This window comes from Nicotiana attenuata, unplaced genomic scaffold, assembly GCF_001879085.1.
Source record: "Nicotiana attenuata strain UT unplaced genomic scaffold, NIATTr2, whole genome shotgun sequence".
Classification (NCBI taxonomy): Eukaryota; Viridiplantae; Streptophyta; class Magnoliopsida; order Solanales; family Solanaceae; genus Nicotiana; species Nicotiana attenuata.
Window position 1 is genome coordinate 110,584 of NW_017672688.1, and position 19,373 is coordinate 129,956.

Genomic DNA, 19,373 nt, shown 5'->3' on the forward strand with positions numbered 1-19,373 from the left:
ATTTACAATAATCCTTTAAATATACACTTGAGCACTTTTGGTCCTCTAAGCTTGTTAACATTGAATATTTTTTGTCTCCATCAAATATTTAACAAACTTTGGATGTTAGATATAACGGAAACTGTGAAATAGAAAGAAAAAAATAACAAGAAACAACACGAGAGTTTTGCAAATTCAATAAGTGCAGTGCCCAAACACTACATTGAATACTAAGAATAATTAAAATAACGAGCAGTGTATCTCAAAAAGTGTACCTGATTCTAAATATATATATATATATATATATATATATAAAAGAATAGCAAAAACTACACGTCCAAATGTGAGCTCATGTTAAATCTCTTTTTTTCATATTTTCCATTACACATGATTAATACAATTTAAATAGTTGAAAGAGAATAAAAATGTTCACTTTTGACAAACTTAAATTACCAAAAGTGCTCGGCAATATATTTAAAGGGTCAATTTGAACCTATTCCCCAAAATAAGGGACTATTTTTGTTATTTCTCCTAATTTTTTCCTCCTCCTGAAGATTGCATAAGTTTTTTAGAATGTGACATATAAACTCTCTTTAATTAGAAAACAGGTCAGGGTTATTTGATTTAGAACTAAGTTATGCCAGGATTAGTAATGCATAAATTGTAATGCAAAGAATATTTGTTATCAAGATGTATGGCTCACTATTAAAAATTATTTTGGTTAAACTGCATAAGAGTTTAAAAAGTGATTTGAGGAGACCCTCAATGGCAATTTTGTAATTCAAGTGCTTATGTATAGTTAATCATGATAGTGTTATTCCACAATGATTTCACATAAATAATACTGTTTATAAATATACGAGTGTTCACCCGTAAAACAGTACAGTTAAATTTGTAGCGTGGTTTATAGACAAGCGAATCTATTTGATCCCAAAATGATAAATTATAAATAAAATGCAAGACTTAGCATTTGAAATCGAGATAAGACAGCAAATAGCTTGGTTCCGGGAGCAGAGCTTCCGAATGCAGTAATAAGAATATCAATAGACAGGAAATAAAGTATTATTTAGCCTTTGAATAGTATGTAGCATAAGTTTATCAAAAAAATTTGTGTCATTTACAATGGTTGTTGAATTCACTATTTATAGTTGCACGGAACAAGGTCCTAGGATCAAGCCCTATTAAATAACAATTATGGGGGTCATTGATGATTGTGTGATGGCAGACCATGAATGCCAAAATTCTCTATAACGGATTATGTATTTAATATTAAAGAATATTCTTCATTGAATATCATCGGGCAACAAACGTTCGTTTGTCTTCATTAACAATATTCCCTTCGGGGTCTTCCCGGTGCCAGCCGAACCTGCTGTCCTCGGTCTTGATTTCTTCTTGCCTCGCTTTTCGTCTGCCTCCGATTCCACATGTCACTTTATTATTCGAGTATTTAATACGAACCGATTTTACCATATACAAATATTACCCCTGCTTTCTGGTGACACATCTTTGTGTCATCCGGAAGTTGGTGAAGATACCTTTCTTGGCGGAAAATTTTTTGATCCCCTCTAAAAAGTTTCTGACGCTTAATTAGACGCACATCTCTCTGCATTTAATGCCCCGAACACGCGTCACTCCATGATTTAGCAATACTTTCGCCGGTTCTCGAGGTAATCATGGCCACGACTTTAGCCGCATATTCCTTTACTTATATGTCTCATTCTTCTTCTTTTAAACTTCACAGTTTTTCAAAACTCTCTCAACTTCTTTGCACTCAACTCTTTCTTGCTTTTAATCTTCTTCTTCAAAAAACTCTTATTATCTCCTGCTAATCACGGCCTCCTCCTACAAGAACTCAAGCTCTCTAAAAAATAAAGAAAGCACCGATGATGTTGCCCCTCCTGCGGTGAGCACCATCATTCATAGAAGGCTCGGTACTGTCAAGGATTTTGAAGAAAAGATACCTTCTACCAGCTCTCGTACATGGGCTGTTGCTGTATATCCTTCTTCCATCCATCCTTCTAGCATTCTTGTTGTGAAGGAGGATTGTGGTTGCCATGGTCTGAACATCATCGCTCCCGAGCTGGCGGAGCGAGTAATCTTTCCTAAGAAGGGTTTTATGTACGTTTACACGCACCCTTTTACTTTGGGCCCATTCTCATTAATCGGGAGACTTGACCCTGTTATCTTTGAGTTTTGCTATCGATATCAAGTATGCTTGGCATAGGTGAGCCCCTCTGTGTGGCGGATGATAGCTTGTCTATGGCGGCTATGCCAGGAGATGGGGGAAGAGCTCTCCTTGGCTCACATGATGAACTTTTACTCTCCCCCAAAAAGATTTTTCGTGGTGGAGTAACAAACTTTAGCAAACATGGCCACCATGCTTTGCTCACCAGCATGGATGATGACACCAACCGTGGATGAATGGAGCGATTCATTGTAGTTGTCACCAAGGATATCAACCCAGTCACAACTCCATCTTTCCTTGAGTCATGGGCTCGTACACGTTAGTTTAACGTCTGTCTGTTCTTTAATGAAAGGTTGTTTCATGTTGTTACTGATCCTTCTCTTTTCATTATTTCAGCAACTCGGTGGACGCACCAAGGGTTGAAGGCATGGACTAGTGGGTCTAGAAGATTTTGGATATTACCACGCCCGAGACCCGTCGGTGGAAAGAACTGCCCTCAAATACGGGTGGAAGGCCAAAAATAATGGTAAGTTGATTCTCGAAACTAATCTTGTTTTTACCTAAAGTATTAGAAGATTGGTTAACTTCTTTTCCCGTTGAATTCGGGTCTTTCGTAGGGCTCTGTTACCGTCCCCAATGAGGACATTTTGGTTGATCCCGCAGAGGCTGCGAGGTTGTTGAAGGAAGCCTTCACCCGAACAGGCGTCATCGACCCGCTTCCGGCACATGTGCTTCCTCCTGGAGTCCCCGACCGCAGAACAAGCAACCAAAAAGGCGACGTTCCTCTTCGGTTGAGGGCAAAAAATAAAAGGGTAAAGAACACTGCGCACGATCAAGCCACTGTGGTGATTGATAATGATAGGGAAGCCAGTGATGAATAGGCTNCCGAAAGGATCAAAGGCCAATTACAGCTCGAACTGCGACACGATTCAGAGACTGGACCCGAGATTTGTAGCACGCCCGGAGGCACGGCACAAAGACCATTATCTCCAACTCAAACAAGAAGAGCTCCAGGATATATCAAGCCCGAGTCGGGTTCCCGACTCGGAGACTAGCTCCAAGAAAATTGCAAAACACCTGAAAGCACGGCACAAATACCACCGTCGCCGATCGGGGGAACCTGGAAGCTCGAGATCGATTACAGCTCGAGTTGCAGCACGACTCAGTAATCGGATCCCAAAATAAATGAGAAAAAAAGCCAGAGCGCGAAGGCGTAAAACTCCCGCGGCAACTCTCGGCAGGGATCACATCAATCAGCCCGGAATGGGCTGTAAAGCTACACTATAGATTCAAAGCTCTCGCCGATAAAGGAAATAAATTCACGAGGGTAACAAACTTTAGCAAACATGGCCACCATGCTTTGCTCACCAGCATGGATGATGACACCAACCGTGGATGAATGGAGCGATTCATTGTAGTTGTCACCAAGGATATCAACCCAGTCACAACTCCATCTTTCCTTGAGTCATGGGCTCGTACACGTTAGTTTAACGTCTGTCTGTTCTTTAATGAAAGGTTGTTTCATGTTGTTACTGATCCTTCTCTTTTCATTATTTCAGCAACTCGGTGGACGCACCAAGGGTTGAAGGCATGGACTAGTGGGTCTAGAAGATTTTGGATATTACCACGCCCGAGACCCGTCGGTGGAAAGAACTGCCCTCAAATACGGGTGGAAGGCCAAAAATAATGGTAAGTTGATTCTCGAAACTAATCTTGTTTTTACCTAAAGTATTAGAAGATTGGTTAACTTCTTTTCCCGTTGAATTCGGGTCTTTCGTAGGGCTCTGTTACCGTCCCCAATGAGGACATTTTGGTTGATCCCGCAGAGGCTGCGAGGTTGTTGAAGGAAGCCTTCACCCGAACAGGCGTCATCGACCCGCTTCCGGCACATGTGCTTCCTCCTGGAGTCCCCGACCGCAGAACAAGCAACCAAAAAGGCGACGTTCCTCTTCGGTTGAGGGCAAAAAATAAAAGGGTAAAGAACACTGCGCACGATCAAGCCACTGTGGTGATTGATAATGATAGGGAAGCCAGTGATGAATAGGCTTCCCTACATAGGATACAACAATCTTCATCGGATCTTCATCAGCCCAACAGAATGCTCAATCTGAAGAGCTTATAACGCTAACCGAGGACGACGTACAAGCGCTCTAGGGAGAGTTTGACTTAATGGAGAATGCCAATTTTCAATTTCGATTCGAGTCACTGCTTCTGGTACTATGAGGCTTGGTACCAGGCCTCTTCCATCTTCGGTAGATGAGCAACCAACAACCAGCACCGTTTTTGCTGTAACTGCTTCTCAACCCACAGCGACATGAGCTTCATCCCCTTCTATGCCAGTCATACCTTCATCACCAGCAACTGTTACATCACCCACACCAGCCACAGACACCTGAGAGGACGATGTCCCCCCTCCCCAGACCATGGGAATTTGGGGCACAACTATTCGCCCCCTCTGCAGATCCCTAGAGGAGGAGGAGCATCTCCCGCTTGGTTTCTACCGAGTGCCATCTACTGTCCCGGCTGGTGGAACTCGCCAATTACCTAAAGTCGATGGCCTCAGAGAAAGATAAGAAGAAAATACACTCTCTTTCGGAGGAGCGTATGATAAACAATTCCATGCATAACACAACAATTGTATGACATTTGTTCCTTTGTTTCTGTTTGACTTTTTATGACGGGATTTCTGATTTGAGTTTTTGCTTTGTAGGCTAACTTCCTTGCTTCCGAGGGCCTTCAGAAGTTGATCCTCGATAAGAAAGACTTATGTCCGAGCAGGATCAACTGTTAGCCGAGCAGGACCAAATTGTTGCTCGCCTACCGGCGCTGGAAGCACAAGCTACCAAAGGCGGTGAGTTGGAGGCTCGGTTGCAGCAGAGCGAGCAAGAAGTGATGGCCCTTAGCCAAGAAACTTACTGGTTAAATATACAATTTCAAGAAGCTAAGTCTAAATAGTTCAAGGTCCAGAATTTTGTCCTTGCTGCTACCGAGCGCGAGGCTGCCTCCACTGAGAGATTGAATAATTTGGAGGCAGCCTTGAACTCCAAAGCTGAAGAGGTTGTTGCTGCTGAGGAGAAGCGTGCCGATATGTATGAGAAGTATAAGAGGGTCATGGAACATAATAAGGTTCATATCTCTACTATTCGTAACCTTGATTTTAGCCTTAGTGCCGCAAAGTCCAAGCGGGATAGCCTTTTGACAGAGGTTGACCAGCTTAAATTAGAGATCCAGCCCCGAGCGGATTCCCTCACTGTTGAGAGAACACATTCTATGTATAGCATGAGGAGAAAAACCCTGGAAGAGGCCAAAGTGGGCGTCATTGAATTTGATGCCGAGATCGCCAAGCCCCGCGAGCTGGAGTCTACTACCCGAATTTGCCTCCCTGTTCGACTAATATGACTGACTCTTCTGGTTTCGATTCCGAGTTCTCAGGAACTGAGGAGGAACTTGAAGGGGATGATGACGAAGGCCAAGATCCCGATTCGGTGGCAGATCCTCCTATTTCTCATGGGGATGCAGATGCTTCTCTTCCCCCAAGTCCTGGGGACGCAATAGTTTAGTTTTTTGCTTTCTTTTCATACTTTTGTATCTGTGCTGCTTGGCACGTTTGTTATATAAAAGTGCTTTTCATTTAAGCTTCGCGTGAAGCTTACTTTTTGCGATGTATTATGTAAGGCTCGAATATACAATATTGTTCGAATAATAATTGACAGTACAATAAAATGGGAAGGCTCCAAAGGACTGCGACGACCAAGCAGCTCTACCTTGAATCCTTGCGAACAACACACTAAATCTGCTTGAGTCCAATATCTCCAGTACCTGGATCTGTACAAAAATATGCATAAGTGTAGTATGAGTACACCACGATCGATACTCAGTAAGTATCAAGACTAACCTCAGTGGAGTAGTGACGAGGTACGGTCAGGACACCCACTAATCAAATAACCTGTGCAGTATAGCAATATATAATAATAATGGAAATCAACGAGCAATGATGCAACGAGAATCAATCAATGATATAAACAACAAGGCAACAAGAACGCCATAATTATTCAAACGAATAAGGAACACAAATACAACCAATTAATCAAGTCCCTCAAATATACGTCTTTCAAATGTAAGTACTTCAAGTATAAATCTTTCAAATATAAGTTTTTCAGATTAAAATCTTTTGAATATAATTCTTTCAAATAAAAGTCATCTCGTGAAACCTCATTTCATAATCATAAAAATACGGGTCTCGGCCCACTTTCATATTTTCACAGCACCTCTTGCCCATATTTCTACCACAACCGCACGGACAACTCACGTGCCAATATTATCATCATTTACTCACGGTACCTCGTGCCCATATTTCATATCACAAACTGCACGGACGATTCACGTGCCAATATCATTTTCATTATATAACCATGGCACCTCGTACCCATATTTCATATCACAACCGCACGGACAACTCACATGTCAATAATAAAATCATAATATTTTTCCCCGGCACCTCGTGCCCATATCATAATCCGCCCGGCAACAGCCACAGGCTCACAATTTTAACATGTATCAGACTATTATCAAATTTACTGAATTAACAAAACAAGTTGCACAATATATAAAAGAAATCACAAGGAAATCACAACATCACATAAAAATCACCAACACAGTATCCCGACATCATCACATGACAATTACCAACACAATAACTCCACATCATCACATATCATCCCTGACAATAGCCACTGTTATGTCTCCTATAGCCACCCTCATCACTCCTATAATAGCCTCCCTTATCCCTCCGCCTTGACAATATCAATAGCCACCCTTATCGCTCTTATAGCCACCCTTATCTCACTTTATAATAGCCTCCTTTATCTCTCCGTATAATAGCCTCCCTTATCTCTCCATATAATAACCACTTTTATCACTCGGCCTAGACAATGTCCCAACACACATAACTACAGTGAAATGCTACCTTTATCACATAATATCAATAGAATGCCACCCTTATGCCCTCATAATAATAACTCAAATCACACAACAATTTACACGGAATAGTATCACAATAACACAATACAATAATTCATATCACAAATTGCCTATAGGCCACACCCAATTCCAAAGATACAACAAAATTAATTAAATTCACATCAAATAGCCCGAGGCTCCACACAACATATATAAAATCTCGAAGACAACCACGAGGATGGAAAAGTTCAGCATAGGACAACGCCTTCTTTAATCCAAATTTTCGACAAATATATTAATAGCTCTTTTTAAACTTATTTAATTAATTATTTGTAGATGGAAAATCCATAATGTAATTATTTTTAGGAAATGTCAACTCAACAAACACACAGGATTCACAATAAAATCAAAGTGACAATCACACCAAATTATCATATAAAAATAATTTCGACAAACAAGGATTGAGGCATGCCAAATAAATGATTTAATAAGTGCTAATAATTTTCCAATTTATTGCATAAGGGTGCCTACGAATTTTTAACTGATATAATTTGCACATTTAAACCAAGTACGTACTCGTCACCTCGCGTACATGGTTTTCAATCACACAATTTCCACATAAGACTCAATGCATAAGGGAAAATTCCCCACACAAGGTTAGGCAAGATACTTACCTTTTTGAAGTTAGGCCGATATTCCAAAATAACCTTCTTGCTTGAATTGACCTCCGGACAGCTCGAATCCATCCAAATTAATTGTATAACTTCATTAAAATTCATCGAAAATAATTCCGGATAATATAACGTCGACTAAAAATTTCACATTAAAAAGTCAACCGAAAGTCAACACTGGGCTCGCCTCTCGGATCTGACATAATTTTCATGAAATCCAAACACCCATCCTGATACGAGTTCAACCATACCAATTTTATCAATTCGATAACAACTCAACCTCCAAATCTAAAATTTTTGTTCTTGAAAAGTTTTGCAAAAATCTTGATTTTTTCCATTTAAATCTGAAATAAATGATGAATATAACCATGGATTTATGAAATATAATCACTTCCGGATATAGTAAACTTACCCAAGTCGAAGTCGTGAAGAAATCCTCAAAATCGCCCAAGAATCGAGCTCCAAAAATCCAAAATGAAATGAAGGAATGACTGATTTTTTATGCTTTATGTTTCTGTCCACAATCGCTTCTGCGGGCAGCACTTTCACATCTTCGGCTTCGCTTTTGCGAGCCAAAATACGCATATGCAAAGTCCCAAATGCTTAATGCTCAGTAGTAGCTCACATCTGCGATGTCGCTTCTGCGATGGGATGGCTTCTGCATTCGAGTCTCCGCACTTGTGTTGTCGCAGGTGCGCCCAGTCCTTCGCTTTTGTGACCTCACGACCAAGCTGCCTAACTCCCTTCCATTCGTTTCTGCGAAGAGCTTCACGCTTCTGCGATGTCGCTTCTGCGACCAGAACATCGCAGAAGCGATGCACCAGCAGTCCAGAAACAGCAGAAATTCCAGCAGCTCTCTTCAAGTCTAAATCAATCCGTTAACCATCCGGAATTCACCCGAGGCCCTCAGTACCTTAACCAAATATGCCAGCATGTCCTAAATACAATACGAACTTAGTCAAGGCTTCAAACCACGTCAAACAACGCTGAAATTATAAGTCGCGCCTCGAATCGAATTATGAGTTTTCAAATCCACCAACTTCTATATTTTGCACCGGAACGTATCAAATTAATCCGGAATGACTTCAAATTTTGCACACGAGTCATAAATGACATAATGGAGCTGTTAAAATTTCCGAAGTCAAAATCCGACCTCGTTATCAACCAATCGACTTACGGTCGAATTTATGAATATTTCAAGAACTTCATTTTCCAACTTTTTGCCGAAATGTGCCGAATTGTCCTACGGACTTCCAAATCCAAATCCGGACATACGCATAAGTCCGAAATTACCATACGAAGCTATTGACATCATCAAAATTTCATTCTAGAGTTGTTTGCTCAAAAGTCAAACTCCGGTTAACTCTTTTCATTTAAGCTTCAAAAATAATCTTTCAGTTTAATTTCGAATCTTTCGAAAATCAAACTCGACCACACACGCGGGTCATAATACATATTACAAAGTTGCTCGAGATCTTAAGTCGCTGAACGGGGCATTAATTATTAAAATGACAAGTCGGGTCGTTACAGCTTTGGTCCGATAGTAACTTTTATTTCCCCTTAGGAACTTTGCTATCGAGCCAAAGACTATATAACCATCCCGTATAGGTTTGTTGTTTCCATGCCTTATCATTTAAAGGTCTTATTTTTGCTGATGGCTTTTCCCTTGTAGTATGCTTTCCGCTGCTGCCTCGTTAAAAACCTTGCCAGAAAAACCCGATTGGGACAAAAACTGGATAAAGGGAAAAAGAGTGTAGCACATACTTTCAGTATAGGCGGTTCCCATCAGCAATAGTATCTTTTGAGGTGTGTCACATTCCAGTTGCTCGGCAATTTTACTCCGTCTTGATTTTCCAATTTATATGATCCTTTCCCGGTGACAACTGAAACCTGATAGGGGCCTTCCCACGTCGGACCTAACTTTCATGCGTTGAGCTCTCGGGTGTTTTGAGTCACTTTCCTTAAAATCAAGTCTCCCACTTTGAAATAACGGAGATTGGCTCTTCAATTATAGTATCTTTTCATTCTTTATTTCTAGGCCACCATCCTTATATGTGCCAAGTCCATGCGCTCATCGAGCAACTCCAATCTAACCAACAACGCTTCGTTGTTTGCTTTTTCGTCCCCTGGAAGTATCTCATTGTAGGTTCTCCCACTTCCATTGGGATTAGGGCCTCTGCTCCATATACGATAGAGAAATCTGTCTCTCACGTGCTTGACTTGGTCGTCGTTTGGTATGCCCATAGAACTCTCGTTAACTCTTCGAGCCATTTGCATTTGGCTGCTTCCAATCTCTTTTTGAGATTTTGAATAATCACTTTGGTTGTTGATTTCGTTTGGCCGTTTGCGCTCGGGTGGTATGGCGAAGATGTGATTCTTCTGATTTTCAAGTCTTTAAGGAATTTTGTGACCTTTGCGCCTATAAATTGTGGCCCGTTGTCACAGGATATCTCCCTCGGTATCCCGAACCTGCAAATTATGTTCTCCCATAGGAAATTGACCACTCCGTGCTCGCCAATTTTTTGGTAAAGACCTGCTTCAACCCACTTAGAGAAGTAGTTAGTTAAAATCAAAAGAAATCTTACCTTACCGAGAACCGGTGGCAGCGGATCGACTATGTCCATCCTCCATTTCATGAATGGCCAAGGCGACAATACCGTATACGATAATTCTGCTGGTTGATGCAACAACGGCACATGGTGTTGACACTTGTTGCATTTCTTTACAAATGCCTTAGTGTCTTGTTCCATCTAGGGCCAGCAGTATCCTGCCCTAATTAGCTTTAATACTAACGACTCCGCACCCGAGTAATTTCCATAGATTCCTTCGTGAACTTCTCTCATGACGTAATTAGCCTCGGAGGCTCCTAAACATTTGGCCAAGAGGCCTTGGAAAGACTTTCTATACAACTGGCCTCCCCTGAAGCAGTAACAAGCTGCTTTAGTGTGGAGTGCGCTGGATGCCATGGGATCTTCGGGTAGTTTGTCGTGCACAAGATAGTCAATGATCTCATTTCTCCAGTCCCAAACAAAATGGTCGCGTTTACTTCATAATAACCGTCCACATCCAATACCGAATGCATGAGCTGCACGACCGTACCAGAGTCTGATCCATTCATTTTTGTGGACGAGCCCAGATTGGCCAGTTCATCTGCCTCCGCATTTTCTTCTCTCTATATGTGGGTGATTTACCCATTCTCTAAACCGTGCGAGCAGAGTCTGGACTTTCACTACATAGTGTTGCATGCGTCCATCTTTAGTGTCAAAGATGTTGTATACTTGATTTACTACCAGTTGGGAATCGCATTTGATTTCAATGACCTCGGAGTCTAGTCCCCATGCCAGTTCAAGTACTGCAATCAATGCCTCATACTCGGCTTCATTGTTAGTCAAGGGAACAGTTCTTATGGCATGCCTCAGGATTTCTCCCAAGGGCGTAATTAGTACTACCCCGAGCCCAGACCATTTCACGTTGGAGGCTTTGTCTGTGAACAAGGTCCAGACTCCTAATGTCGTTTACAACACCATCACCGCTTCTTTGGTGGCCAAAGGTAGCAGTTCGGGACTGAAATCGGCACCGAAGTCGGCCAAAACTTGTGATTTGATCGCAGTACTGGTTTATACTCTATGTCAAATTCACTCATTTCGATTGCCCATTTGGCTAGTCGACCTGAAATTTTAGTTTTGTGAAGGATATTCGGTAGGGAAAAGGTTGTCACCACGACTATTAGATGGCATTGAAAATAAGGCCTAAGCTTTCGAGCGGCGACTACAAGAGCTAAGGCCAATTTTTCGAGGTGTGGGTAGCGAGTCTATTCTCCCGTTAAAACTTTACTAACATAATAGATAGGAGATTGCGTACCTTCGTCTTCGCGGACTAAAAAAACACTTACCGCAACCTTTGAGACCGCTAAGTAAATTAGCAATTATTCGCCTTCCTCCGATTTCGATAGTAATGGAGGGCTCGATAAATAACTTTTAAAATCTTTCAAGGCCTGCTAGCATTCCAGAGTCCATTCGAAGTTCTTCTTCTTCTTCAGAAGTGAGAAGAAGTGATGACATTTTTTTGAAGACCGGGAAACGAACCTGCTTAAAGCGTCAAGTCTTCCTGTTAACCTCTGAACCTCTTTCACATTTGATAGATGGTCGGGAATGTCCTCGATGGCTTTAATTTTATTAGGATTGACTTCGATACTTCGTTGTGACACCAAGAAACCCAAGAACTTACCGGAGCTGACTCCGAATGCACACCTTTTTGGGTTAAGCTTCATGTTGTGCTTCCTTAGGATGTCAAAGGTTTATTGGAGGTGTTTCAAATGACCACTTGCATTCAAAGGCTTAACCATCATATCATCTATGTAAACTTCCATTGTTTTCCCTATTTACTTTTCGAACATTTTGTTCACAAGCCTCTAGTATGTGACTCCGGCATTTTTAAGCCCGAAAGGCATCACATTGTACAATATGTGCCAAAGTTTGTTATGAACAAAGTGTTTTCATGATCCTCCAGGTTTATTTTGATTTGGTTGTACCCGGAATAGGCATCGAGGGAAATCATCAACTTGTGCCGCCCAATGTTTGGCAATGGGAACGAGTCTTTTGGGCATGCCTTATTTAGATCATTATAATCTATACACATGCAAAATTTATTATTCTCTTTTGGAACTACTACTACGTTATCTAGCCAGTCGGGATACTTTACCTCTCGGATTGAACCGATATCAAGCAATCGAGTTACCTTTTCTTTGACAAACCTATTTTTGCCTCAGCAATAAGGCATTTCTTATGCCTCACCGGAGGGATGTTGGGATCCAGGCTTAACTTGTGCATGGCCACCTCTAGAGGGACACCGTCATATCTGTATGTGACCACGCAAAACAATCAACATTAAATTTAAAAAAATCTATAAATCCTGACCTGAGCTCGGGGTTTAGTGTTGTCCCCAAGTGGAATTTCCTTTCCAAGAACTTCTCGAACAATGCGACTTGTTCGAGTTCTTCCGTTGTGGATTTGGTTGCGTCCCTTTCTTCTGGTACCTAGAAATACCTCGGTACCTGATAAGATTCCGACGGCCCCTCCCCTTTGTCAATTTCGTTTGGCTCAGGGGCAGGCGTGGGTTCCTGTAATTGCTATGCCGCATGTTCCTTCCCTTTACTACTGGAAATCGAGATCACGTTCATCTCCCTTGCCTCCGGTTGATCTCCTCTTATTTGTTTAATTCCCGAGTTGGGAATTCAGAAAGTTAATGGTATGTTGATGGCATAACCTTCATCTCATGTAGCCATAGTCTTCCAAGAATAATATTGTAGCCCATGTCGCCATCTACTACTTCAAATAGGGTCGTCTTCTTGACACCTTCGGAATTTGTGGGCAGCAATATCTCTCCTCGGGTTGTCACACTTGCTAAGTTGAACCCAGTGAGGAGATTTATGGCCGGAATGATTCTTCCGGTTAGCTTGGCTTGTTCCAGCACTCTCTATGGGATAATATTGGCTAAACTTCCTGGGTCCACCAAAATGCATTTAATTTTAAAATCTAAAAAATTAAAAAAAAATTACCAGGGCATCATTGTGCGGTAGTAGGAGTCCATTGGCGTCCTCCTCCATGAAGGTGATATAGTCCTCGGCGACTTCCCGGAGTCTTTTTCTATGGATCACAGATATCTTTGTCTTTTTTGATGACAAGAAGGTTATTGATCTCGTTCCCTTTGAAAATCATGTTGATTGTTAGATAAGGAGGATCTTCTCTCGGCTTGGGGGACTCCGCGTTATCTTGGTTGCAACTGTAGTTGTTTTTAGCCCCATCACTTAAGAACTCTCTAAGATGGCCATTTTTCAGCAATGTTGCCACCTCCTTGCGCAGATGTTGGCCGTCCCCAGTCCGGTGGCTTGTTAGTCCCATGATACTCACACCATAAATTAGGATCCCTTTGACTAGGACTGGATCTCATCGGCCTCGGAAACCTTGCTTCCTTAATGTTCCTCATCGCCGATACCAGTTCCCCATACTGACATTGAAATTGTACTCGGACAGTCTGGGGTAGGGTAGGTGGAGTCTCGGGACCTGATGTCTTTTTGTCCTGTAACATTTTGTTATTCCGGCCACGGTCGACTCTCCTATCGGTAGCGAACCTGTCCGCCGATCGAAAGCCTGTGCCGCGTTCTTCGGCCCTTTCGTTGGGTAAAAACCAGCCTTTAGGAGATCGTCGATTTGTGTCGAAGTCATCCTTCAGCTTTTCTTTATTCTTCTCTCGGTACCGACCTTTGGTTGATGCCGGGAAACGTGCTGGTCATACTCTATTCTTATCTTTGATTCGTAGCGGTTGTAGACATCTACCCATGTTGTTGCCTAGAACTTGAGCAAACTTTCTTTCAGTTTTCGAAAAGCACCAGAGCTCCTCGGGTTCAACCCCTTAGTAAATGCCTCAGCTGCCCATTCATCTGGAACGACCGATAGCAGCATCATTTCCTCCTGGAATCTAGTCACGAATTCTCACAGCAACTCGGGATCTCCTTGTAATTCTGAATATATCGGCCTTTTGGGCCTGTACCTTCCTGGCCCCGGCACGGGCCTTGATAAAAGAATTTGCGAGCATCTCAAAGGAATCTATTGAGTGCTCAGGTAGAAGTGAATACCATGCCAAGACTCCCTTCGTGTGGGTCTCCCCGAACTTCTTCAGCAAGACCGACTCAATCTCGTACGGAGCTAAGTCGTTTCCTTTCACAGCCGTTGTGTAGGTGGTGATATGCTCTTGAGGATCCGAAGTCTCATCATATTTTGTTCGTCTGGCATTTTGAACCGCTTCGGGATTAACTCCGGTGCCACACTCGATTTGATCGGCAACTGGGTGCATTTCTTTGAGTCCAATCTATTCAACAGTGGCGGTGCGCCCGGATTTGGTCCATTCGGGCGTTTATTTCCCTTATAAACCACATGAGTTCGGTTTTAAAGGGATTATTCTCGTTGTTGTTACCAGATCCGATGTGTTGTTATCAATACTTTGTGCTGTTTGGTTTGCGAGAGCACCGGGAGGAACTGGACCTCTTTCATTTGCGTTGTTGGAGGCACCCGATAGCGCTTGCCTCAACTCTATCATGGCTTGATCTTGTCGGGAAAGATGGACCATAATAGCCTTTTGTTGTTCCCTCAAGATTCTCACCGTTTCCGCAACGTGCTCGTCTTCAGCATCATCAAGAGTTGCCTCCCGAACGTGTCGTGAATATTGACTGCCATGGACCAGCGTGGCTACATCCTCATTGTTGCTGATATCACTGGTCAAATCTTCATGCTGAGGCTAATTTCCTTGGGCCTCAATGTTATGTGTGATGTTGACATCGTTATCTGTCATTTTTTACGATTTTTCGCTAAATAAAAAAGAATTAAACAGATTAGTAATAGATGCAAGAATCAACTCAATTACACAACTATCTAAGCCCCACGATGGGCGCCAAACTGTTTACCCGTAAAACGGTACAGTTGAATTTGTAGCGTGGTTTATATAAAAGCGAATCGATTTGATCCCAAAATGATAAATAAATTACATAAAATGCAAGACTTAGCATTTGAAATCAAGATAAGATAACAAATAGCTTGGTTCCGGGAGTAGAGCTTTCGAAGGTAGTAATAAGAATATCAATAGACAGGAAATAAAGTATTATTGACCTTTTGAATAGTATGTAACATAAGTTTGTCAGAGAATTCGTGTCCTTTTCAACGGATGTTGAAATCACTATTTATAGTTGCACCTTGGGAACAAGGTCCTAGGATCAAACCCCTCTTAAATTACTATTATGGGGCCATTAATGATTGTGTAACGGCAGGCCATAAATGCCAAAATTATCTATAACGGATTGTGTATTTAATATTAAAGAATATTCTTCATTGAATATCATCGGGTGACAAACGTTCGTTTGTGTCATTAGCAATATTCCCTTCGTGGTCTTCCCGGTGCCAACCGAAGCTGCTGTTCTCGGTCTTGGTTTCTTCTTGCCTCGCTTTTCGTCTGCCTCCAGTTCCACGTGTCACTTTATTATTCGATTATTTATTACGAACCAATTTTACCCTATACAATGAGGATTACATATCTTAAATTTTAAATTAGTAATCACAAGATTATAAATAGAAGAATATAAGTTTTTATACCATATTACTTATTCTACTACAACAATAAAAATATCCTAATACCGAGCAAGAGACATTCGAATCTTGCTCGAGTGTGTAGACGTCAGTATGACTTTATAACATGTGTTCCATCTAGCTTAGGAAATGAATTTAAACTGCTAAAATCTATGACAAAATTAACTGAGAAAATTATATCACATTCCACTATCTGTACAAATTCATTATCGTATGCACTGTACATCAAATTTACGTACAAGCGTTTTTATAGCTTACAAATTTGTCTTAGAAAAGAAACTATATTCAAATTTGAATAATTATTTTATTCATTTTATTATTGATTTATTTATGATAGTAATAATAATATGTATTCTATAACAACATAAACTAATTATTTTTTTGAAACATTAAATGACATAAATTTTTTATTTGCTAAGTTGTGCTATTTTTACCAAATTAAGAAATTCAGCTTCATTCGCAACAAAATCTTTTACGTCGACTTTCAAAAGCTTTTCATCATCGTACAAGTAGTGCATAAAAAACGTTATAAAGTTCACAAATAGGTTAAAGTTTTCGAATTTCCCCCTAAAAGCTCCGAAAAATATTTATATTTTCGCATAACCGAAAATAAATACTCCTGTGATTGTTATTTCGAAATCAAAGGCGTTGTTTGGAAATATACGTAAAAACTTTTGCACATTCTTTTCAACAGTTCAAACTTCTTTGGTCACAAAACCTTTTGAATACAAAAAGAGTAACCTTTTTCAACTTTAAGAACAAATCAACTTATTTGAAAAACTGAAAAACTACTTCTATATAGCATATGTTATATATGATTTTTTTGGTTATTTAACACAAATCTTTTCTTGTTCCTCCGTGGTTTTCTTTAAAGCAAGAGTTTCTTCATTTGAGCCCTAAAGCTAACAATATGTAAAGTTTGAAGAGCCACTTCAAGGAACAACAAATGGACTTTGCTCAGCAGCTAGTTACTGGACTACAGTACCAAATCAGAGCAAGGGCATAGAACTTCAATCTGTTGCGAGCGCTTCCCACTAACAGCAATGAATATATATGCTGTAAGTACTAGATTGACACCTATCTACAATCTGATATCAACCACATCACCATCTTTTAACTTTGTGGGGCAGCGGATGAGACTGCTCTTCCCTTAACCAGAGGTCTCGAGTTCGAGCATTGAGTATGGAAAAATCCTTGGTAGGGAGCGCTTCCCACCGAATGGGGCCCTACGCGGCGCGAATCCGGATATAATCGGGCTCCAATGCGGGTACCGGATACCGGGTGGTAAACCAAAAAAAAAACAAAAAAACTTTGTATTTGGCGCTATCAGCTGGCCATTTACTGAAACCAACTTCTCTTCTACGCCAGATCTCCTAGCAGCTCAGCCGCAGTGCTAGCGGTGCTCATGCGCATTATATCTCATCAATGGGCCAGCAAAACACTATCTTTCTGACAACATATGTTATCAGAAATGATAGCTTATGTCAAACAACAGGAAGCTAAAATAGAAAAATTATTAGAGGGAAAGCAAATGAAATTCCCACACATGCCACACTTTTGGTATCGTAATCACTAATCAGTGTCAGCCTGCAAGGAATAAATACTTTTGGATAACTGCTGATGCCTTTTTGTTAGTCTCTTCCCATACATTGGATGGACATTGATCAGAAGAACAAGCTTAGTGTCCATTTACATGGTTTAGTTGCTAACTTCATTCATCATCATTGACGACATTATTACGTCTCCAGAGTATTATATAAGAGCATAACAATGATTCTATAAGAATACCAATGTAGGAAAAATCAACTCGCCGAAAAGAAGCAGAAAAATATGATAACAAGAACTTCAAAGCTGTATGATAAGTTTGACACAAAATCACACTTCTAACCAATGCATACAACACATAATTTGATTGCAAGGGCAGCCCGGTGCACTAAGCTCTCGCTATGCACAAGGTCCGGGAAGGGCCGGACTATAATGGTCTATTGTACGCAGCCTTATCCTGCATTTCTGCAAGAGGATGTTTTCACGGCTCGAACCCGTGACCTCCTAGTCACATAACAACAACTTCACCAGTTGCGCCAAGGCTCCCCTTGCAAGAAGTAACTATATTCACTCACTCTACATCAAACCCTTTCTCCTGGAGCTCCGAAATAACTTCATTCTTCATCCTCATCCACAACTTGAAGGCTTCTTGATCAAATTTCTTATCCTGCAATGCTTTCTGAAAATTATAGGAATCTTTATCGGATTCAACAACTCCCTTAGGACCAATAGTGGTACCAATCATCCCACCTTTGGCAATAAACTCCTCCATCGCCTTCTCATCACCTGGATATGGAAATTTCCGGCGTTCATACAGGTGTGCTAGTTCTTTTTCTTCCTTTGGCTTGGGCTTCAGGGTCCACCAACCAAGTGGTGAAGTCTCATTCCATAACCACGCTACGCCGAACAAAGTGTAAGTACAAAGCAACGCCTTGCCCACTTGCTTCCAGAAGTGATAGTCTTCTTTTCCTAACCCAACTCTCTTCAGATATCTCTGGGCATCGAATGATTTTGCCACCAAAGCACCTACCAAAACAGTCGCATTTATGTATAAATTACTCATTTTTTTGTCATTTGCAAAACGAAAATGCGGTTCAAACATTTCGTCGAACAACTGGCATGCCTCATACAATCAGAGTAAACTCAACATTTGTGAAACCTAAAATTACATTTCATTGGATGATATATCCTATTTTACAGAAAAATGTACAAGGTTAATACTTCTTTTAGTCTGATTTTGGAGCTTTTAGAAATGGGCTGCGGCAAAATACTAGAAGTGATAGTCGAATCATAAGAGGGGAAAAAACTTGAAAAACAAACAAAATAAGCTCAAAATAATTGGTTCTTCACCTGTTTTGACATCATGAAATCGCTTGCGAACCATCGAGGAAGGTGGAGAGGAGAAGAAGGATCACAAACTTATCTTTGCTTTTCGTTTGTCTCTGGTTTCGCTTGGGAAAAAGAAAGAAGCCTAAGCAATAATTTCACTTTGATCCAAATTATGGAAAGGCCCTTTTGTTATGAAAATGATAAAAACATACTTCTTTGCATTTCGCACCCTTGATGTATATACTATTCTTTGACTTTACACTCGATCCTTCATCTTTTTCCACTTGACCCTCTACCTATTCATTTATTTCCAAAATCAAAAAGAGTTCATTTTGGGAGGATAAAATAGGGATGATATATTACTATTTTATTCTTTGAGAAAAAAGATTGCATCTAATTAGTTGAATTACTTCACCCAACAGCACAACATTGATTATTGCCCTGTCAAAATTGCGTTCACATTGTTTTGGAAAATGCTTAATAAAGTGTAAAGCTTTGTTTGTTCACAAAGTTGTTTATAAAGGGAGCAACTCTTTTCCTAGACTATTCTAAAAATATCAATTTATTTGA

At 40.8% G+C, this 19,373-nt stretch overlaps 1 protein-coding gene across 1 annotated transcript; it reads right to left on the minus strand.

Annotated features, from left to right (window-relative positions):
* Window positions 1-17,720: 17,720 nt before the first annotated feature.
* LOC109214127 lies at window positions 17,721-19,266 on the minus strand. Its single transcript, XM_019378017.1, has 2 exons — window positions 18,825-19,266; window positions 17,721-18,500 (listed from the first exon to the last, which is right to left on the minus strand). The coding sequence occupies exons 1-2, from the start codon at window positions 18,856-18,858 to the stop codon at window positions 18,046-18,048; spliced, it is 489 nt and encodes a 162-aa protein (XP_019233562.1). The 5' UTR covers window positions 18,859-19,266; the 3' UTR covers window positions 17,721-18,045.
* Between the last annotated feature and the right edge of the window lie 107 nt (window positions 19,267-19,373).

Coding starts and splice junctions, on each gene's coding strand:
- LOC109214127 (XM_019378017.1), bottom strand. CDS start 18,858: ATGGTTCGCAAGCGATTTCATGATGTCAAAACAG. Junction 18,501..18,824: donor ATTTCATGATGTCAAAACAG/GTGAAGAACCAA, acceptor CTGTTTTGGTAG/GTGCTTTGGTGGCAAAATCA.